Source organism: Porites lutea, chromosome 1 (assembly GCF_958299795.1).
Source record: "Porites lutea chromosome 1, jaPorLute2.1, whole genome shotgun sequence".
In the NCBI taxonomy this organism is placed as follows: domain Eukaryota; kingdom Metazoa; phylum Cnidaria; class Anthozoa; order Scleractinia; family Poritidae; genus Porites; species Porites lutea.
In genome coordinates, this window is record NC_133201.1 from 57,651,603 (window position 1) to 57,675,568 (window position 23,966).

The window sequence follows — 23,966 nt, forward strand, 5'->3', positions numbered from 1 at the left end:
TTTAATTCTAAAAGACTGTATCAAAGTTCAGGAAAAGAAAAAGAAAGTCCTTGTCTTTTGTTGACGTTCTCCACAAAACGTGAACTTAGGCCACATTTTCACGTCCCAGTCTTGCAGTGACAGCAAAGAAATGTACAAAAAAGCTTGACGGGCATGCAAAGTTGTTTTTTTGCCAATGTAAGCCTACTAGTATTGCTTTTTCGCCGTTCTCGTTGTCGTTACTGTCGTCGTCGTTGTTGCTTCAGCTCCCTATTGTTTATTAATGTGTTTGCTTTGTAAAGGACGTCAACAAGACAACTACTTTCTTTGAAAGAAAGTAGTTGTTAATTCGAAAAGACTGTATCGAAGTTCAGGAAAAAAAAATCGTTGTCTTGTGTTGACATTTTGGCAAAAAACCTGAACTTAGGCCGCATTTTCATTTCGCGGTCTTGCAGCTAGTGACGGCAAAGAATTGTTCTCCTTGCTGTTACTGTCGTCGTCGTCGTCGTTGCTCAAGCTCCCTATTCTCTACAAAAGAGTTTGCTTTGTAAAGGAGGTTAACAAGACAAATACTTTCTTGTTCACGTCCTTTACAAAACCCCGGAGATTAGGTACTTAGTCAAGTCGATGTTGTTGCAATGTACAAAAAACCGTGATGTACGTGCTAAGTTGTAGTTTGCTAATCTAAGGCCCTGTCCACACTAATGAGTATTCAAAAGTATGCCTTTTTGTTGTCATCGACAACGCGTCGATTGATTTGCGTCCACACTACTGTTTTGATGCGTTTTCGACTGGCCATATTAAGAAGTTCGAAAACGACAGAGTAGCACTTTGAGAAATAACTTGAACAATGTGCGCATTCTACAATCCCACGCCTGCCATATTTCGTCTGTCTCTGAAGGAGTATTTTAATGTTTCTTCCAGGACCCTAGAGAAGGCTTTCTTAAGTTAAATTCGGCTTCAGGAGAAGAGAGTGGCGGATACACAGTGACTCAAATCAGACGAATCATCACAAATTCAGGAGGACAAGTTAGTTATACTACTAATACGGAGGAAATATTCTGAATTTCTTATCAGCCTCTATATAGACCAGATTCGAGTACCATACTAAGGCCTAACGAATCAAGTTAGACGTAGAACAGGCCAACTGAATTCCTTTGTTAACTTCGATAACCAAGTTCGATCCCTTTGATATTTAATGCAGGATTGTGAAAAGAATTCACAGAAACATGTGCCTCTGCTTGTGACTGGAATAAAAACCAGGTCTTCTTTTCCAGAATGTTTTCATACTATTGTTTAACCTGAGATGTTCAAGGGTGCGTAATAATAAAGCATAAACTGTGTCAATTTAGCCACACACATTTAATACTTAAATTTTTTAAATTACAGACCCTACAATCCTCAGCTGAAAATCTTCAAACCGTCATGAAAACAACAGATGGTAGAGATAAAGGCATTCAAGATAAACAAGGAGTTGAAACGGATTGCAAATACAGAGAAGAGTCAATGAGAGATGCACCAACACCAAGCAACAACATAAAAGGACGTCAGCAGACACTATTTCTGAGGGAAGATGAGAATAAGCAGGAAGCTAAAATTACTGTTCACACAACAGAAGAGGCAATGACAACTAACAAAGAGCGCACGCCCGTAAGTGTTTGGTGTGGTTATGATAATGCGTGATCCTTTTGTATACTAGAGTTTATTGGCGCTTTAGTCATGTTGTTACTTCCATTTACTTTTGACTGGTATCTTGGGTCAGACGTCCTAACTTAGCAATAGTGAGCTTAAGCAACAAAGACTGCATTAGTTACGAAAACGCCACTTCATTAAAAGTGAATTCGATTTGCTTCAAACTTTGTCGCACTTATTCCAAACGAATTCCTTTATTTCGTCAAATGTTGGCAAATTTGTTCTGGGGTTTAATTCTAAAAGACTTTACCGAAGTTCAGGAAAATAAAAAGAAAGTCTTTGTCTTGCGTTGACGTTCTCCACAAAACGTGAACTTAGGCCCCATTTTCACGTCGCAGTCTTGCAGTGATGGCAAAGAAATGTACAAAAAAGCGTGATGCATGTGGAAAGTCGTTTTTTTGCCAATCTAAGCCCATTAGTATTCCTTTTTTGCCGTTCATGTTGCCGTTACTATCGTCGTCGTCGTTGCTGAAGCTCCCTATTGTTCATAAACGTGTTTGCTTTGTAAAGGACGTTAACAAAACAACTACTCTCTTTGAAAGAAAGTAGTTATCTGGTTGACGTCTTTCAAAAAAATCTTGAAATTAGACGCTTAGTCTCGTCGTTGTTGTTGCAATGTAAAAAGAACCGTGCTGTAGAGTATTAACAGCCACAAAGGCAAATAAAACCGAACGCTTTATTCGTTCATCTGCTCTGCTCGACAACAAGTCAACTCAGTCAGTCTACGCCCGCTCACACTGTTCAGTTCCCGTATGTCCTGCGCGTACAACTGCTGTACGATATGCACTACAACCTCTGTACACTACATTCTCTCTTCATTCGTACATACACTTACATCAATGAAAATTACGCAAACAATATACTTACTTTCAACTTAAACAATCTTAGAATACAAAAATTCAATCAGCCAAGTCCTTGCCAAGTGGCAATATAAATATAGCTGAGTTCAAAGGAAAACTTTGAATCTTTCGAAAAAAGTAGATTTAATACAAAACATAATCGCTCCAAGTTTTTTGTCGTCTGGTAACCCTTCCAGATCTCCTTGGAGGGGGTGGCTGCTCAGAACCCGAGAATGGGACCTTAGGGGGTATTTCCACTGCTGCTGGTGGTAAAGACATCCTTGGAATCTCTGCTGGTGCTGTTGTTGTAATAGGTGTTCCCGGCTTTGGTGCCATAGCCTGTGTAGCTGACGCAGATGCAGCTGCTTCGGACGCAGATCCGAGCCCTTTCATGGTCTGAAATGTTAAAGGCTTTAATATGGTGCATATTTCTCCTGTACTCCCCTCCGTTCGACACAACTTGATCCCCGTACCGAGCCATCACCTCATATGGCTCCTTCTCATACGATGACGATAACTTGTTTTGTCTCTTCTGCTTCAACAGAACCCAGTCTCCCTCTCGCACGTCTCGCTCTCTGGCGTGGAACCTTTTCTCAACATAGTCCTTGTTTGCTTGCTTCTTTTGGGTGTCACGGTCTCTGGCTCCTTGGTCAGTTATGTCTTCTTCCTCATCATCTAAACCCATCAGCTAAAGCATTTTACTGTTTAGCACTCTTCTAAAGAGCACCTCTGCCGGACTCTTCCTCGTTGTCGAGTAGGGTGTGGACCTGTTTGGCAACAGAAACTTGTTTTATTCTTCCCTCCAATTTTTCCCCTCCGCGTGGGCTGCTCTGATAGCTTTCAATGGTGTCCTATTCTGCCTTTCCACCTCACCATTGGCCCTTGGCCACGGAGAGGTTGTATGTCGGTGCTCAACTCCCATTTCTTTGAGATAATCATCAATCTCGTTGGCCACTAAATTTGGGCTATTGACAATCCACAAATCCTTGGGTATTCCATATCTCGCAAACGGAGAAATTAGACGCTTAATAATTATTTTGCTCGTGGTTGCCTTGACAACGTCAACCTCTATCCACCTGCTGTGATAATCCACCAGGCCTGACAGATTCTCCCCTGACGGAAGTGGACCTACTATATAAATTTTCTCATGGTCGCTGAGGCATAGGAGTAGGTTTCACCGAAATGGCACATGCAAACTTCTTGTTTTGTTAATCTAAGGCCCTGTCCACACTACTCCGTTTTCAAAACAGTATGCGTTTCGTTGTCATCGACAACACAGCGATTGATTTGCGTCCACATTACAGTTTTGATGCGCTTTCGGCTGTCCATATTAGGGACTTCAAGATCCAACGACTCGGACGGCAACGAAAACGTAAACAAATCAAAAGGCTCAATAAGCAATGACAACAACTTTGCACGTGCATCACGCTTTTTTGTGCATTTCTTTCCCGTTTTTGCACGACTACCACGTTAAAATGCCTAATTTCGCGTTTTACAGAGAAAAAAAAAACAAGCAACGACGAAAATTTTTTTCCCATTTTGAACTTGGATATGGTCTCTAAGAATTCAATTCGAGGGGGGTTTGACTACATTTGACAGAATAAGTGGGTAGGAATAATTCCGTTAAAGACTTAAAGAACGCAAATGCACTTTTTAAGCGTCGTTGTCGTTGCCGTCGCGTCGTTTAATCTTAAAGTCCCTATTAAGAAGTTCGAAAACGATAGAGTTGCACGTTGAGAAGTAAGTTGAACCATCTGCGCATCTTACAATCACGCGCCTGCGATATTTCGTCTGTCTCTAAAAGCCTATTCTAATTTTACCTCCAGGACCCTAAAGAAGACTTTCTTAAGTTAAAATCGTCTTTAGGAGAAGACAGTGGCAGATACACGGTGACTGAGGCCAGAATAATCATCGCAAATTCGGGAGGACAAGTAAGTTCCACTACTAATGAAGGGAAATATGAAGAAATAAAACTAATAACACATTAAATTTTCAGAGTAACATACTAAGGCCTATCGAATTAAGTTAGGCTTAAAACAGGCCAACTAAATTCCTTTGTTAATTTCGTTTACCAAATTTGATCCCTTTGACATTTAATTCAGCGTTGGGAAAAGAATTCACAGAAACATGCACCTCTTCTTGTGACTGGAATAAAAAGCAGGTCTTTCTTTCCAGAGTGATTTAGTACTATTGTTTAACCAGAGATGCTTAAAGGGAGCGTTATAATATAGCATAAACTGTGTCAATTTAGCCACACACATTAAATAACTTAAACTTTTTTAATGAACAGACCCTACAATCTTCAGCTGAAAATCTCCAAACCGTCATGAAAACAACAGATGGTAGAGATAAAGACATTCTAGATAAACAAGGTGTTGAAAGGGATTTCAAATACAGAGAAGAAACATTGAAAGATGCACCTACACCAAGCAACAACATAAAAGAAAGTCAGCAGACACTATTTCCGAGGGAGAATGAAAATAAGCAGAAGGCTAAAATCACTGTTCACACAACAGAAGAGGCAATGACAACTAACAAAGAGCGCACGCCCGTAAGTGTTTGGTGTGGTTATGAAAATGCTTGATCCTTTTATATACAGGTTGTCCCAAAAGTTCGCTCTTCTAATTTCATGCGTAATCATAACTATAACAAAATTCTTAAATCTGATTGGCTATCAACTGCCCTGATTTCAGCCTTAATAGGACAGTTGAATAGGACAGTACGCGTCATACCTAAGTAATTGGACAGTACGCGCCATCACGCGCGCGCTTAACTGGCTTTTTTTTTTGTCACTGCTAGCAAAAAAAATTCTCGGAATTTCTTGCGTTTTGATTAAAAAAGGAGCCTCATATATCACAAATTTTGTTCAAGTTATGATTAACTGGTAACAGAACTTCGTGTCGTCCAATTCGGTCTGTAATCATATTCGTGATTAAACAAATCGGACTCCCGCTACGCGGTCGTCCAATTTTGTTAATCACTCGTATGATTACTGGCCGAATTGGACTCCACCCAGTCCTGTTACCATTACTTATAGCTTTTGATCCAAACTGTATTCTTGCATAAAATTTTAGAAGGTGTTTATTGCTCTATGGACTGCATGTATTTAGAATTTCAGTAAAGGGCATTCCCCCTTCGTTATTTTATCACATTCTGTAGCCGTTGCAGCATGGAGTAGGATACAGCTTGAAGATCCACTGATGACATGGCTTGCTAACTATTGTGAGACCTATCTTGTCGAGTTGTCTCTTTTGTATCCAACCTTTTTCAAGACTGTTTTAGCCGCTTTATTCAGGACTATCAGTCTTAACCGTTTTTTTGTCTTCAAAACATTCATTTCTCGATGATCATTTCAACACCGAAAATTAAACTATTCAGAGTAACATACTAAGGCCTAAAGAATCAAGTCTGACGTAGAACAGGCCAACTAAATTCCTTTGTTAACTTCGTTAACCAAGTTCGATCCTTTCGATACTTAATTCAGCATTGTAAAAAGAATTCACAGTAATATTTGCATCTGCTCGGACTGGAAAAAAAAGCAGGGCTTTCAATGTTGTGGGACCTTAGTTTAACTGAGATGTTTAAAAGAAGCCTAACAATATAGCATACACGGTATCAATTAAGCTGCACAGTTCCTACATTCAATATCTTACATTTTATGATCAACAGACCCTACAATCTTCAGCTGAAAATTCCGATACCGTCATGAAAACAACAGATGGTAGACATAAAAACATTCTAGATAAACAAGGAGACGAAAGGGATGCCAAGTACAGAGAAGAGACATTGAAAGATACACCTATATCAAGCAACAACATAAAAGAAAGTCAGCAGACACTATTTCTGAGGGAAGATGAAAATAAGCAGAAGGCTAAAATCACTGTTCACACAATAGAAGAGGCAATGACAACCAACGAAGAGCGCACACCCGTAAGTGTTTGGTGTGGTTATGATAAAGCATGATCCTTTTATGTACTAGACTTTTTTGGCGCTTTAGTCATGTTGTTACTTCCCTTTACTCTTGACTAATATATTGGATCAGACGTCCTAACTTAGCAATAGCGAGCTTAAGCAACAAAGACGGCGGTGGTTATGAAAACGTCGCTTTATAAAAATTGAATTCGAATTGCTTCAAACTTTATTGCACTTATTCCAACCGAACTCTTTCATGTTTTCATATGTTGGCAAATTGCTCTGGGGTTTAATTCGAAAAGAATGTATCGCAGTTCAGGAAAAGAAATACAAAGTCGTTGTCTTGTTTTGACGTTTTGGCAAAAAACGTGAACTTAGGCCGCATTTTCATTTCGCGGTATCGCAGTGACGGAAAGAAATGTACAAAAAAGCGTGATCAAGTACAAAGTTGTTTTTTGTCAATCTAAGGCTATTAGTATTGCTCTTTTCCCGTTCTTGTTTCCGATACTGTCGTCGTCGTTTTCGTTGCTCAAGCTCCCTATTGTTTACAAAAGAGTTTGCTTTGTAAAGGAGGTTAACAAGACAAATACTTTCTGGTTCACGTCCTTTACAAAACCCCGGAGAATAGACTCTTAGTCACGTCGATGTTGTTGCAATGTACAAAAAACCGTGATGTACGTGCTAAGTTGTTGTTTTGCTAATCTAAGGCCCCGCCACACTAATGCGTTTTCAAAAGTATGCCTTTTTGTTGTCATCGACAACGCGTCGATTGATTTGCGTCCACACTACTGTTTTGATGCGTTTTCGACTCACCATATTAAGAACTTCGAAAACGACAGAGTTGAACTTTGAGAACTAACTTGAACAATGTGCGCATCCTACAATCACACACCTGCGATATTTCGTCTGTCTCTGAAGGCGTATTCTAATTTTTCTTCCAGGACCCTAAAGAGGGCTTTCTTAAGTTAAATTCGGCTTCACGAGAAGAGATTGGCAGAAACACTGTGACTCAGACTAGAAGAATCATCACAAATTTAGGAGCACAAGTTAGTTCCACTACTAATGAGGAGGAAATATTCTGAATTTCTTATCAGCTTCTATATAGACCAGGGGCCCGTTTCTCGAAAGTCCCGATAATTAACGGGCCCGGTAAGCTGTCTCCGTTTACATTAAAGATCGAGGTTTCAATAGTTTTGCATCTAACATGATAAAACTGTCAGTTAATGAAACAAAATGGAGTAGTTTGCTAGCCAGGACCTGCGCTCTTATTCTTTATATTTGGGTTTGAATATTTGATTTCGGGCCCGTAAAGTTACCGGGACTTTCGAGAAACGGGCCCCAGATTCGAGTAACATACTAAGGCCTACCGAATCAACTTAGACGTAGAACAGGCCAACTGAGTTCCTTTGTTAACTTCGTTAACCAAGTTCGATCCCTTTGATATTTAATTCAGCATAGGAAAAATAATTCACAGAAACATGTGCCTCTGCTTGTGACTGGAATAAAAAGCAGGTCTTCCTTTCCAGAATGTTTTGGTACCATTGTTTAACCTGAGATGTTTGAAGGAAGCGTAATAATATCGCACAAACTGTGTCAATTTAGCCACACACATTTAATAACTTCCACTTTTTAATCAACAGACCCTACAATCCTTAGCTGAAAATCTCCAAACCGTCATGAAAACAACAGATGGTAGAGATAAAGACATTCTAGATAAACAAAGAGTTGAAACGGATTTCAAATACAGAGAAGAGTCATTTAAAGATGCAGCTACACCAAGCAACAACATACAAACAAGTCAGCGGACACTATTTCCGAGGCAAGATGAAAATAAGCAGAAGGCTAAAATCACTGTTCACATAACAGAAGAGGCAATGACAACTAACAAAGAACGCACGCCCGTAAGTGTTTGGTGTGCTTATGATAATACGTGATCCTTTTATATACAGGGTGTCCCAAAAGTTTCGTTCCTCTAATTTCATGTGCTATAACTTTTGATCAAAACTTTATTCTTGCATGAAATTTTAGAAGGTTTAATAATATAACATTAACTGTGTCAATTTAGCCACACACATTTTATAACTTACATTTTCTAATTAATAGATTCTGCAATCTCCAGCTGAAAATTCCCAAACCGTCATGAAAACAACAGATGGTAGAAATAGCGACATTCTAGATAAACAAGGAGTTGAAACTGATGCCAAAGACAGAGAAGAGACATTGAAAGATACACTTATATCAAGCAACACCATAAAAGAAAGTCAGTCGACACTATATCCGAGGGAAGATGAAAATAAGCAGAAGGCTAAAATCACTGTTCACATAATGGAAGAGGCAATGACAACTAACAAAGAGCGCACGCCTGTAAGTGTTTGGTGTGCTTATGATAATGCGTGATCCTTTTGTATACTAGAGTTTTTTGGCGCTTTAGTTATGTTGTTACTTTCCTTCACTTTTGACTGGTATCTTGTCTTAGACGTCCTAACTTAGCAATAGTGAGCTTAATCAACAAAGACGACATTAGTTACAAAAACGTCACTTCATTAAAAAAGAATTCGATTAGTTTCAAACTTTATCGCACTTATCCAACCCAATTCCTTTATTTCGTCAAATGTTGGCAAATTTGTTCGGGGGTTTATTTCTAAGACTTTATCCAAGTCCAGGAAAAGAAAAAGAGAGTCGTTTCTTGTGTGTTCACGTTTTCCGCAAAACGTGAACTTAGGCCGCATTTTCACGTCGCAGTCTTGCAGTGATGGCAAAGAAATGTACAAGAAAGCGTGATGCACGTGGAAAGTTGTTTTTTTGCCAATCTAAGCCTGTTCCTTTTTTGCTGTTTTCGTTGCCGTTACCTTCGTCCTCGTCGTTGCTTAAGCTCCCTATTGTTCATAAACGTTTTTGCTTTGTTTCCAAGCGATGCTTTTTTCGATTTAGAACGCTCGGAGTATAAGTGTGGCCCGGAAGGCACCAACGCTTCGAAATGTATGCTTTTTCAAACGAAAACGTATTAGTGTGGACGGGTCCTAAACCAAATACTTTATTGACGTTTTTGTTGCCGTCACCGTCGTCGTTGCTTAATCCAGTTCCGGGACTGTTTTTCATTCTCTCCTGTATAGTTTAAGATTGCGAAGCCAAGGAAAAAAAGTGGGGTGAAAAATCAGAAACTTGCCTATTGTCAGCAAGTTATCTTGGGTATAGACTGCAAGCAGTCTTGAGTTTGCGTTGATGGAGAATGAGAGTACTCGCACGGTACTAATGGTTGTTTAAATATTATTTACCTCAGTTACCTTCGGAGCGTTTCCCATAACAGACCTCAGCCGCGCCGCGCTGATGCTGAAAGATAATTACGACATATCGGATAGGTTTCTGTGCCTATGTGAACGGTTATTCATACGAGCTGGTAATAAGCTGTCCGGTATAGTGTAAACATGACATTAGTCTCTGGTCGAGGCATACCAACATTTGAATTTATGGGTGATTGTGCCTAAGCCGCGACCGTTAACACCTATTTCATTTTTTCTTCCTTTAAGAGACTGTAGTTCCACCTTAATTTACATTAAAACATCTACAGCTAGTGCTAAGGGAAGATACTAACACACGTATTTTAATGATTAACGACTAATGTAAGCCATGATCTGAAGACAAGGCCGGCAACCTTTCGTTTTTGTAATAACATGCTTAACATCTCTCAAGTTTAACACCTCGCTGCATGCGCTCTTAATTTCTTCTATTAGGTACAGAGAACATCACTAAGTGGTACAAGAGATGTTCAGTTGATTTCAGCGGAAAGATTCTCCAGCGGTGGCGGCACGGCACGTGAAACACAGCCTGCTAACCATGACTCTTCATATTCCCTCACTGATAAAGATAGCAGCCCTGGCGCTGGAGTTAGCCCAGCTCGATATTATAAATATAGCATTGATCATTCAACCTCTGCAAGGTAAGTGAAAAAAATAGACTTCGTCTTATTTGGATATTTCGAATCGCTGCGCAGTGACCTTTGTAACTGTATATCTTTATGGTTGCATTTTATTTATTTTTTATCAGATGCTTTTTTATCTATCTGTTTGTTTAGTTATTGATTTACATTTCTCCATTTGTCTATTTATTCATTTATTTATACAATAATTAGACACTTTGTTACAATATTTTTGGGCACTATCGCTACTCTAGAGCGAATCAGGTGATTCAGGACTCGTTAATGTATTTTCTTTCAAATAGTAGAGATTAAAACAACAGCTTTTTTTTCTTTTTTTCTGATTATCCGATCGTTCAATGTGATGTTGTTGATAACGACTATGATCATAATTATCGTAAAACCTTATTTACGTCATTGAATAAATCCATTGAATAGGGTTTACAGGAACAGTTTTTGCTACCTAAATATTTATTTATTAGGTCGGATAAAAGTCATAAAGCCGGACCAAATTTTAATGCTGTGCTGACAAAGAGCAAGAGCAGTTTTCTCTCAATATTACCCTTTTTGTCCATAGAATTAAAGAGGCAGCACTGTAAGGGTTCCTGCGTAGAAGTGACCTCATTTAAAAAAACCTTCGTTAGACCAAACACCACATTCTTAAGTGTAATCGCCGTATACTATTTGGCTGAAACAACACCATTAACGTAAAAGCATTCAAATGCGAGTTTCCCGGCCAAAATTAATAATTGTGGTATTGTCTATTAAATTTGTGGTAAAGAGTGGGGAACTCGAGTTCGTAAAAGTGACAAATGACGTGAAAAATTTTTACCTACAAAAGCGGCTTGAAAATTCCATTGAGAAGGCCACATTGATTAGTCTCGGCATCTTTAGACTGAGAGCAAAAACATCCGCTGGATGACAAAGACTCAAAGCTTGGAACTCAATTCCAATGTCATTTTGTCCTCGTGAGCTATCATTCATTTATACTTTTTAGATACATGACTAAAATTGAGATACATTTGGAAAGAAAACGAGATAATAGTGGGTAAAACAAGGTATGCTTCTCTTTTCGCACCATCACAAGCAAGCTAATCGAAACTTCCGATTTCCTAATCAGTAAAGTTTGAGTACTAGCATTTTGTATGATTGTTTTATTTTAATTAGCTGGTAACTGGTAGCACAGTGTATATCTGGTTTATCTGTTTGTTTAAGTCTGACCACATCATGTTACAAACATGTATTCAAAAATATGGTTCAGCTAAACTGGTTTAAAGGACTGCGTTCTCCGAAAGCTATCGAAAAAGGCTCGAAGAAAATGTAGTTACTTTTAAACATTTTTGTTTTTCTTCCGAGTCGCGTGTGTCACTGACTGAAAAATCATCTTTCTCACTTTAAAACATGTTTGAAAAAAGCACTTTAGGCTACTGAACGTAGAAAGTAGCGCAGTTGTTATACATTGCTACTCTCCGATATATATATATATATATATATATATATATATATATATGTGCTTCATTTAATCTAACCACTAATGAACTGACACATGCACTGATCTACTAACACATACCGGTGAAGACAAGGAAATTGTTGAGCGGGACATGTCTTTACTACATGCTCCCTCTTTAGCACTGAGTGGAACACACCCAAAATTTAAGGGTGTGTTCCATGGTCATTGGGACGATCAGGATCAGGATCGACCATCCTAGATCACTTAGATCATGGTACTTCAAATGAATCAATCAGTCCCTTCTCAGGGTGGATTCATCTGTTCCTTTGATGTGATGCCTATCCAGATCTTTCCAATAGGACATGAATTCAAACCCGTTGAATTTCATGTAAACTGTTTCTGGAACAGAATTTTCTCCGTGTATTGTCTATCGAGTACTTCCACTTGTCCGGCCACAACAATATTGACAGGACTGTCTCCAAGTATCTCCCGGCGTCTTAGTTCGTAAGATGATCTGAGTCACGTTGTTTCGTCTTTTTTTCTGATATTATATACATTTCTGTTCTGGTGGGTTGTCAACAGGTCCAACGATTTAGTGGATTATCTAAAGAAGAAGTTTGATACCGTAGATCAAAGCCTATCTGATTTGGAATGCAGTGTTAAGCACTCAGACAAGGATTTCATGGACTTGAAATCCACTAAGAATGCTTTGGATCAGTACCAGGTAACAAAGCATCTTTTCTTCCAATAGAAGTTTAAGATACCCCCACCCCACCCCCTCCCTTAATATAAGGCGAATTTTGTTTACCTATTTGAAAAATGACCTTTTTTGCAGATGTGATTTCAAGTTATGTAAATTGTATGTCCTCTATTTCTTTTTTTTAAATAACCTAAAGTATCATCGTTCAATTTCGCAGTGACCATGCGACATATTTTCAACTTATTTGTCCAAATAGAGTGTGGCACCTGGATTTTGCGCGAAAAAGCACTGAAATCATCTGTTTCTCACCGATATTTCTATAAGGCTGCTCGTCTTTAGTATTAAGTCCATTTGATAGTTACGTAATAAGACTACAGAGTAATGTGTTCTGTGCCCATTCGCTATAGATGTTACTAAGGCAGCATTCACACTTGCTACCCGGCCACAGTGCACTAATGTGAACACACTCTTTTTTGAGGTACCTACGCTAGAATTCGGGCACCTAAATTAAGATTGATCCCTTGTACTCAGGCGCAAAAGTGAGCACCGAAAACTTGTATGCACACTTTTTTTGTACTTTCGAGGGAGTCCACTGCTTTATACTCGCTGCTAAGCTTACGTCTCAACAATGGCGTCTAACTGGAAATAACTATGTACACAGTTATATATCGGGTACTCATGGTGTGAACAAAACACCATTTTGTACCTGTACCAAGACAATGGTTCCCGGGCACCAAGTGCGGACAGGCCCATATGAGCTGGTTAATTTTCTTTTTATCTGATTCGTATCTCAGGAGGTACTCAACCATTTTACGTCAGTAGAATCCGACACATATGATGTTCTGGGGGAAGGAAGGCAATTGATAAAAGACACACGCTTTGACAGAGCACATGGGGAATACTTTCATGATAGAATTGAAGTAACAGTCATAAGGGTAACAACTATTAAGGAAGATATTAACAGAGAGCATCAAAGGTATGCCCCGTGTTCACTGCTTCTTAAGAGCCAAATTTGTATCACACGTGTTGTATCCATCTGTGCATGATAATACCACCGTCGTTTCTTAGAAATGAGTTTAATAGTTTTTTGTTTCAGGATATGACTTGTCTTCTTGCAGATGGCACTTAACTAGAGTATTAAACAAGTAACACAATTTTTGTTCTCCTGTTTTTCAGGGTGTTCGATCTATATCTTATTTTCCTAAGACAGCACTTGGAACGGATGAATGATTGGCTATTGCGAGCTGAGTCTCGAATATCATTGGATGATGTGATAGAACCAACCTACAAGAGAGTGCAACAGCAAGTCTGGGAGCATCAGGTACATGCATGTGTGTTTACTATATAGGCGGTAAGGGAGAACATGCATATCGCAGGCCATCACGTAATGCCCAATTAAGACGAAGTAAGCGATATTCATTCACTAAGTGACCCAATTCTACACGTCAAAGTGGCTTGCTCACAACTCACTTGTTTGAAAATAAAATATACACTGGTATTCGCATGAATGAAATGAAACGTTTACTTTCACCAGGATTAATTGAATTATTAAAAATAAGATATGCCCTTTTCCTCTGAGACTCTTCCTATTAATTATCTGAAATATCTTTAATTAAGATCTCTCTGATATTAATATAAATGTCTCTAATATCAAACTCACCAGTACATTTCTATAAACCTGCAGAGTGTTGTAAATTTGTTTATAGAGCTCCAGTTGTACGGTCAATTCTCTTAGAAAAAGATGCCGTTGAAACCGGCGACGTGTCTCCATCTTGGAGGTTTGTGTCCCAAAAAAGGCAAGGAAATGATTGAAGATCAGCCGGGGGCCAATTTTACAATGTGGCCGCACGTGCCCATACCAGGAAGCTCTCGGTCTTTTAAAGTTGTCCGTTAATAGGGAATTGACTGTGTCTTGCAGTTACCGTAAAATTCCGAAAATAAGCCCCGGGGCTTATATTTTTCAAAGGCCCTTTTTGAGGGGCTTATTTCTGGAGGGGCTTATATTCGGAGGGGCTTATTTACGGAGGGAAATTTGCGTTTCAAAATCCATTGGGCTAGCCTTATAGTTGGAAGTAAATTTACTATTTTTGCTTTGTTTTACTTTGTATTTGGGAGCAATTTTCCAAGTACAAGTCCCCGGGGGGCTTATATTTGGAGGGGCAATTTAACGGAGGGTTTTTTTTGCGTTACCGGTTTAGGGGGCTTATATTTGGAGGGGCTTATACATGGAGGAGCCTATTTTCGGAATTTTACGGTATATTATTATAAGTTGGCTATAAAATGGCTGCACGAATTTCATGTTTCTCCACTGCTGTTCTGTAGGCTTTTCAAGAAGAACTGTCAAATTACTCGATGGCATACATGATACTGGATATGGACTTAGAACACCCAGCTTTGGATGAAAACATAAGGGACTGGGTCAAGGTATTTTCAACATTAAAAAAGCTGTATTTTTTGGACCAGATTTCCCCCTCCCCCCTCTCCCTGGGTACACTCAATATAGTGGGCTATACGGGACAGCTCCTCCCTAAAGGGGTACCTTTTTCAGGCTTCAGGTATATGAGAGGGTTGTTTAGTATAAGGGAAGAGAATTTTGTAAATTTGGTCTATATAAAGGAATAACATGTGCATTTTACGGCTGTTAATAACTCGAGTCTAGTGATATCTTATAGAGAGTAAATTTGCAGCGCTTAAGTATGCAAAAGGACTATCATTTGTCAATAGAAGGTGTACATACGAAAGGGCAGATACCCTTTCCGCCAAAAATGAAGCATCAAAGGGTGAGGGGTTGGACCTCGGAGCGTAGCCTATTCTTATAAAACTTTGTTGAGTACCCGCCAGGTTTGAAACACTATTTCACAAGCAGGTTTATAACTACAGGTATTAAGCGAGCGTTGGGCGGCTGTGTGGAACTGGGCGGAAGAGTGGAAGGGGAAGCTTAACCAGGCTCTTATTCTTTGGAAAAATTTACGTGAAGAAGAGGCTGCATTGCTTTCCTGGCTTTCAAGCAAAGAACAAACCTTTGATTTAATTGGAGAAACAGATATCACCAATGAAGAACAAGTTACGATGCATTTAAATCTACTCGAGGTAAGAACACATTTTGCTTATCTATAATCTTTATCGATTCTCGACCCTTCACGTGAAAAACCCAAAGAAACCATGATTATTTCACACCATTGATGCTTTTTAATTCCTAAGGTCATTTTTCTTTTCGTGCCCTCTTCTTGAGGCCGAGTGAAATACTCTTCGTTTAAAGAACCAAGAACAGATTAAAGAAATGTTTATGAATTTAAAAAAAATGTGATGATTTTACAACTGAGGTGACCATCAAAAACTTCTAATGAAAACGGGTTATTTGTGGAATAAAAACGAAGTTGAATGCCTTTTTTCACGCCATTATGAATAACAAGAAAATAATGTTAGAAATCTATAAAAAGTGGTTCCACTCTTAAAAAGATGTTGCCAGTTTTTAAGAACGATTATCAACAATCCTTTAATGTAATTCATTTTCGTTAGTAAGAGGACGTTTCCACAGCCCCAGGTTATTACAATATCGGTATAAATAATTGTTTAAAATTTTAAGTGCGACGGAACAGTGTCGCCTGATTTAAGGGTTCAGTTAACTAGCATAAGAAATCGGCGCGTCTAATGCGTCCCTCTTCACTTTGTCTCTCAGACAATGGAAAAAGAAATGGAAGGACATGAGGGAAGATTGGACTCATTGCATGAGACTGGAGAAAAGCTGATCAAAGACGCTGAGTACCATAATGCAAGGGCTAAGGGGATCCGTGACAAGGTGAATGACTTCGGTACTTGCTGGAAGGACATCACTGATTCGATTAAGGAAAGGAAAGCAATGGTAAGTGATGAGATTGGCCATTATGAAGTAACCGGGGAATTATCCTTTTTGTAATGCACATCATCACCATCATCGTTATCATCGTTATCATCGTCATCATCATCATCATGAAGTCGATCTGGATCTGCCTTTTACGAACATCCTTCACGTTTTCTTATCCAACCGACAGTCGATGAATGTTCTTACTACCGTGTGGCACGAAAGCGGAAGCCTATTTTTGATATGAGGATTGGCGATTGGCGTGATTTTTTGTGTTTTGCGGGAACTAATTTTTGCGATTAGGTCAGATTGGTTTTTCTTACTGGAAGCTGTTTTTTTTTTTTGCGAAAGAAAGAAAGTCCCGGACAAATCATTGATAATATTTTCGTCCGGTTTTATTGATTACGTGCAATGGAAATACATATTTTAAAACAACACTACGTTTTGAGTACCTTATGTAAAACTAATAAAATAGACTACTTTTCTTTGTCATTCGATTACAAAAACGAACAGGCACGACTACTTTATTTGTATTGTGTTTTTGTGTAGCGTATTTAAGTTAGAGGATATTTACTCTGGAGTAAATTTTTGCTGGAAAAATCTTTGGGGTAATTTTTTTTTCTTTTTCGCTTGAATTTATTTTGCGGATCGCTGGAAAAATCGCAAGCATCGCAAGCATTAGAACCCGTAAAAATTTTGTGCCATGCTGTAATGTAATTGTTTTCATGCTATTTAACGGTCACACGGAACATAACTTAAATATTTCGGGTAGCCATGCAGCAATAGCCGACAAACTTGCAGTGCTCAAACGACCGTAAAAAACGTTCTGATGCCCTGTTTCAAAATGATTGCGTCCAGTACAATACAGTATTGAGCTTAAGCGAGGCATTATGGATTGGTTTTCATACAGAGTAAATAATATAAGTCGAAAGCTTAATCTCGGAACTATGATTAGATTGCTGTTTTCAGTTTGCTTGTTGTTGTCTTTTTTTTGTTTGTCTGTTCGTTTTTGTTGCTGTTATCGTTTTGTTCGTTGTTGTTGAAACCACAGGGCATTCACACAATCTGTTTGTGCAATCGATTCTTATTTTATAGTAAATGCATTGGATTTACCGTTTGCTTGCTAGCTCTTCCTCTATAGCGATATATCGCTAAACATGTGTATAGATCAATGTTAAATAAATGTTGTATTGCCTTACTTTGGTATATTGCCGCCCTTTTCACTCAAAAGAGCTGTTTTGAGCAATTTGGAAGGATTTTGAGTTCGCCGTTTCCTGTTCCTCTGAGGCAAAAGGACGACAATATTTTAAATTTTATTTCATTAACTTCGCAAAACAATAAGATAAAAAACAACAATAACAACAACAACAAAATGTACATATATTCACAGGAGTACAAGCGGGATACTGCAACGGCGAGCGCCAATTACTGCAGGCCCAACACACAGATCGCTAAAAAAGAAAATTAAAAACTGCAATACTAATTTAAAAACAACAGGTGATGTTAGATAGTATTGCAGTTTTTACATTTTTTTAGCGATCTGTGTCTTGGGCTCGCAGTAATACCTTACGCAAGGTAATATAACGTTTATTTAAGATTGACCTATATGCATATTTAGTGGTATATCGCTATAGATGAAGCAAACGGAAAATCCCTTACATTTACTATAAAATTACAACCGGTTACACAAACAGGTTGTGTGGACGCCCTGTGTTCAAACATGGACTTTTTTTGTATTCTAGATTCAGGAAGCCCAAAAGAAGGTTAAAAGAATGGGAATTTTAATGAAGGAAGTCGGAGCTTGGTTGGACGAGGCAGAACAATTCATCAAGCTCGCTAGTTTGCAAGAGGATCCACAAAAAGAAACCGAGATACAAGAAAAAATAGAGGTCAGAATAAAGTGCTATAAAATAAGCTGACATTATTTTTAGTTACAGATTACAACTGAATCCAGTTTTTGCGTTAAGCGGAATAACGCAATTAAAAGTAATTAATAATTCATAAAGAAGAAAGAAGAAAATCAAAAGAAATTCATGTTTAATGAGTGTCTTTCTATCTGATAAAGACACGGCTAAACTTTAAGTCCAAATTTTTACACCAAAATAACGCCAAACTCGCAGTCGCAGTCGTGTATTATCAGGTCTAAAAACACTCGGCTTCGCATGGAATTTATAACCCTGAATATACACCCCTGCTCGTTTTTGAAACAGTACTTGAAAACAGCAATACCCTCACCAGGGGTACAAATCTTTGCTTTTAGTGGATTTGCACGTGGCTAATCTAGCTAGAACAGGGACTCCAATTGAATAGCCACAAAGAAACAAAACAAACGAAATATTCCAATATATATATATATATATATATATATTTTTTTTTTTCTAAAGTTAACGCTTCATGAAATTAACGCGAATTTCATTTAAGTTGTGTTAATTTCCTGAAACGTTAATTTCCGCGCCTGAATTAAGTGGAGAGTTATTCCCACGACCCTTTATTTTTGTTATTTTGAATACACTTCTGACATTCTTGACACCTAAGAAAAAGGAGTATTTTATCAGGGTGGAGATCCACCAGTAACTTGAAACTTTGAAGAAGAACCCTTGAAGTGGCCAGATTTAATCCCTTCACCCTTTTGGTACCTTTAAGGAAATTACTGCGAACAAAGTTTCCATTTCAGATTATAGCTTTAACTTTGTTTATTTTGTCTCGAAGTTTTGTTTCTTTGAGAGCGTTACGTTAATTTTGCATGTTTTTTTTTGTTACCCTCCCTTTCGCATTAAGTTTTTTACACGAAAGTCGTTTTCCACTAGATTCGCCTCAATTCAAGTCGTGTTAATTTCCAAGACCTTAATTTCATATTTTGAGATAAATATTAGCGATAAAAAAATCACGACGTTTCGACCTCTCCGAGGTCATTTTCAAGTGTATAAAAGTTCTCTAAATTAGCATAAATAAGTTAAAAACAAGTTATAATAGATAAAAATGTGGTGAACGCTAAAATGTAATAAAATATGTAAAAATGTAAAAAGTGCTTAAAAATATTTATAAAGTAAAAAAACAATGGAAATAAAACAATGTTAACAAGAACTACTCTAAACAAATAATTTGGCGCGAATTGAATCGCACTGTTTGTTAAGCGTCGGTTTCAGTTCTTGGATAAAAAACATTTCAAAAATAAGACAGTCAAATTTGTTCTGACACTTTCTTAAGATTCTAAAACTTTGTGCGATGTCTTCAGGCTCCATATCATGCTGCTCTCTTAATTTTAATTCATAAAGCGTTAATTTCCTATAATAAGGTACAACGTCTACCTATACTGCTCCGCAGACGAAACTAAACTTCTGGTTAAGTTTGTCTGCAAAATAGCGCCAAAATCCTCGTTCTGGGCCTCCACCCAAATACCAGCATTTGAGTACCCGCCATGACTGGCCTGTTAAAAATCTCGTCGATTTGTCGGTGAAGGAAATTCGAAACGCATTTGGAAATTCGTTGAGTCCGAAAAGGCTCTGCTTCGCAGACGTTACTAACCGGAGTTGGATTACGTTTGGGACGAAGGCTAGGTACACATATTATTTAAAATAGCTTTATTTTTAGTGGCTCATTTCCCTTATTAATACCGCAAATACTTTTTTTTTTTATTATCATCTCTGCAGATTGAATGCGAAGAAAGAGAAAAAAATCAGCCTAAGGTTGACGAAGTCAAAAGACTGGAAGACTTGCTCAGCAGTGAAATCGACAAAAAGTCAAATTATTATTTAAAAAGAGTTACCAAGCCGTTCTACAAGCGGTGGAATGACGCTAGTATGGCCCTTAACAGATATCGCAATGAAGATTACCCGTTTGTCAAACCCAACGATTGCTTCCCACTTTTTAGATACATGACTCAAATTGGGATCAATTTGGAAGGGAAACGAGACAATAGTGGGTAAGACAAGGTTTGCTTCTCTTTTCGCACCATCACAAGCAAACTGAACTATTAATCGAAACTTCAGAGTTCATAACCAGTAAAGTTTGAATACTAGTATTTTGTATGTTCACTTTATTTTAATTAGCTGGTAACCAGTGGCACAGTGTATATGTGGTTTATCCATTTGTTTAAGTCTGACCGCATCATGTTTCAAACATGTATTCAAAAATATGGCTCAGCCATTTGCAAACTAGTTTAAAGGACGGCGTTCTTAGAAAGCCAAATGGTACTTCGAGTTTACTATAGTCTACAAAAGCGAAAATTATCGTAATTTTTGCTTTATTATCTCAGGTTTTTGATCACTTAAGCTATCAAAAAAGGGTCCAAGAAAATGTAGTTACTTTGAAACATTTTTCTTTCTTCCGGGTCGCCTGTGTCACTGACTAAAAAATCATCTTTCTCCCTTTAAAACATGTTTGGAAAAAGAACTTTGGGCTACTGAACGTAGAAAGTAGCGCAGTTGTTATACATTGCTACTCTCCGATATATATGCCAGAGTACCTTATTTTATCTAATCACTTAATATGAACTGACACATGCACTGAAATACTAACACACACCGGTGAAGACCAGGAAATTGTTGTGTGCAGAACATGTCTTTACAGCATTCTCCCTCTTTAGCACTGAGTCGACCACACTGAAAATTTAAGGGTTGGTTCCATTCCATGGTCATTGGGACGATCAGGATCAGGATCGACCATCCTAGATCACTCAGATCATGGTACATCAAATGAGTCAATCAGTCCTTTCCCAGGGTGGATTCATCAGTTCCTTTGATTTGATGCCTATCCAGATCTTTCCAATGGAACACACACAGATTCGTTTTACTTTGTCGCCATTTAATAGACTGTTTCTGGAGAAGAATTTTGTCCGTGTATTGTCTATTGAGTACTCCCACTTGTCTGGCCTCAACAATATTGACTGGATTGTCTCCAAAAGTATGTCCCAGCGTCTTAGTTCGTAAGACGATCTGAGTCACGCTGTTTCTTCTTTTTATATATATATATATATAAATTTCTGTTCTGGTGGGTTGTCAACAGGTCCAACGAGTTAGTGGATTATCTAAAGAAGAAGCTTCATACTGTGGATCAAAGCCTATCTGATTTGGAATGCAGTGTTAAGCACTCAGACAAGGATTTCATGGACTTGAAATCCACTAAGAATGCTTTGGATCAGCACAAGGTAACGAAGCATTTTTTCTTCCAATAGAAGTTTAGAAACCCCCACCCCTCCCGCTCTCTTAATGTTAGGCGAATTTTGTTTCCCTATTTGAAAAATGACCTTTTTTGCAGATATAATTTGCAAGCTACTCGAAATTGAATGTCATCTATTTCTCCTTTTAAAATAACCTATCATCGTTCAATTTCGTAGTTACCATGTGGCATATTTTGCCACGTATTTGTCCAAATAAAGCATGGCACCTGGATTTTGCGCGAAGAAGCACTGAAATCATGTGTTTTTCACCGATATTTCTAAGAATGTCGCTGCTCGTCGTCAATATTAAATCCATTTGATAGTTTACAGACTACTGTGTTTTGTGCCCATTCGCTATAAATGTCACTAAGGCAGCATTGACACTTGGTACCCGGGCACAGTGCGCTAATGTGAACACAGCCTTTTTTGAAGTACCTACGCTAGAATTCGGGCACGGTGCCGGTGCCTAAGTTAAGATGGAGCCCTTGTACTCAGGTGCAAAAGTGAGCACCGGGGACTTGTGTACACACTGTTTTTGTACCTTTGAGGCAGTCCACTGCTTTGTTCTCGCTGCTAAGCTTCAATTCAAAAATGGCGTCTGACTGAAATTAACCATGTACACAGTTACATATCGGGTACTCATGGTATGAACACAACACCATTTTGTACCTGTACCCAGACACTGGATCCCGGGCACAAAGAGTAGATAGGCCAATAGAAGCTGGTTAATTTCCTTTTTATCTGATTCGTATCTCAGGAGGTACTCATGCATTTTACGTCAGTAGAATCTGACACATATGATGTCCTGGAGGAAGGAAGACAATTGATAAAAGACACACGCTTTGACAGAGCACATGGGGAATACTTTTATGAAAGAATTGAAGTAACAGTCATAAGGATAACAAATATTAAGGAAGATATTAAAAGAGAGCATCAAAGGTATGCCCCGTGTTCACTGCTTCTTAAGAGCCAGATTTGTATCACACGTGTTGTAACCATCTGTGATAATACCATCTTCGTTTCTAGTTCAATAGTTTTTTTGTTGTAAAATATGACTTTTCTTCTTGCAGATGGCACTTAACTAGGATATTAAAAAAGTAACACAATTTTTGTCCTCCTGTTTTTCAGGGTGTTCGATCTATATCTTATTTTACTAAAACAGCACTTGGAACGGATGAATGATTGGCTATTGCGAGCTGAGTCTCGAATATCATTGGATGATGTGATAGAACCAACCTATAAGAGAGTGCAACAGCAAGTTTGGGAGCATCAGGTACATGCATGTGTGTTTACTACATAGGCGTAAGGGAGAACATGCATGATCACAGGACATAAAGTAATGCCCAATTAAGACAAAGTACGTGATATTTATTCACTAAGTGACCCAATTCTCTTACACTTCAAAGTGGCTTGCTCAAAACTCACTTGTTTGAATATAAAGGATACACTAGTCTTCGCATTATGCATGTAGTGCATAACAGTGAAACGTTTACTTTCAACAGAATTAATTGAATTAGTAACAATAACATATCCCATTATCATCTGAGACTCTTGCTATTAAATATTTAAAATATCTCTAATCGAAAACTCTCTGATATTAATATAAATGTCTGTAATATTAAACTCACCAGTACATTTCTATAACCCTGTAGAGTGTAGTAAATTTGTTACGGAGCTCCAGTTGTGCGATCAATTCTCTTAGGAAAACGACGCTTTTGAAACGGGCGAAGTTTCGCCATTTTGGAGGTGTCTGTCTCAAAGAAAGGCAAGGAAATGATTGAGGATCAACCGGGGGGCAATTTTACAATGTGGCCGTACGTGTCCATACCAGGAAGCTCTCGGTCTTTTAAAAATGTCCGTTAATAGGGAATTGACTGTGTCTTGACGTTATATTATTATGTGTTGGCTATAAAAAAGCTGCACGAATTTCATGTTTCTCCACTGCTGTTCTGTAGGTTTTTCAAGAAGAACTGTCAAATTACTCGATGGCAAACATGATGCTGGATATGGACTTGGAACACCCAGCTTTGGATGAAACCATAAGGGACTGGGTCAAGGTATTTTCAACATAAAAAGCTGTATTTTTGGACCAGATTTCCCCCTCCCCCCTCTCCCTGGGTACACTCAATATAGTGGGCTATACGGAACAGCTCCTCCCTAAAGGAGTACCTTTTCCAGGCTTCAGGTATATGAGAGGGTTGTTTAGTGTAAGGGAAGGGAATTTTGTAAATTTGGTCTATATAAAGGAATAACATATGCATTTCACGGCTGTAAATAACTCGAGTCTAGTGATATCTTAAAGAGAGTACATTTACTGTGGTTGAAAGGGATGCAAAATTCTTAAAACTAGGTATGTGAAAGGAGTGTTATTGAACAATTAGTCGCCGAAGGCTACGTGAATATCGGCGAATAATCACCTATCCGCGAATAGTCACCTCGACTTCGCCTAGGTAACTATTCGCCGATTTTCATGTCGCCTGAG

The 23,966-nt window shown here is 38.4% G+C and overlaps 1 protein-coding gene across 1 annotated transcript in view; it reads left to right on the plus strand.

The window, feature by feature from the left end:
• The first annotated feature begins 4,836 nt into the window (after positions 1–4,836).
• LOC140932733 (uncharacterized) overlaps positions 4,837–23,966 on the plus strand; it is a 40,438-nt gene continuing 21,308 nt past the window's right edge. Inside the window, exons 1-18 of the mRNA XM_073382254.1 lie at positions 4,837–5,061; positions 6,180–6,440; positions 7,364–7,468; positions 8,063–8,323; positions 8,526–8,786; positions 10,154–10,359; positions 12,368–12,509; positions 13,280–13,461; positions 13,662–13,806; positions 14,808–14,909; positions 15,366–15,575; positions 16,165–16,347; positions 18,069–18,215; positions 19,977–20,248; positions 21,331–21,472; positions 22,242–22,423; positions 22,613–22,757; positions 23,440–23,541. Of these exons, the coding sequence (XP_073238355.1) occupies positions 4,837–5,061; positions 6,180–6,440; positions 7,364–7,468; positions 8,063–8,323; positions 8,526–8,786; positions 10,154–10,359; positions 12,368–12,509; positions 13,280–13,461; positions 13,662–13,806; positions 14,808–14,909; positions 15,366–15,575; positions 16,165–16,347; positions 18,069–18,215; positions 19,977–20,248; positions 21,331–21,472; positions 22,242–22,423; positions 22,613–22,757; positions 23,440–23,541 (3,273 nt within the window). The remainder of the gene's footprint in view (positions 5,062–6,179; positions 6,441–7,363; positions 7,469–8,062; positions 8,324–8,525; positions 8,787–10,153; positions 10,360–12,367; positions 12,510–13,279; positions 13,462–13,661; positions 13,807–14,807; positions 14,910–15,365; positions 15,576–16,164; positions 16,348–18,068; positions 18,216–19,976; positions 20,249–21,330; positions 21,473–22,241; positions 22,424–22,612; positions 22,758–23,439; positions 23,542–23,966) is intronic.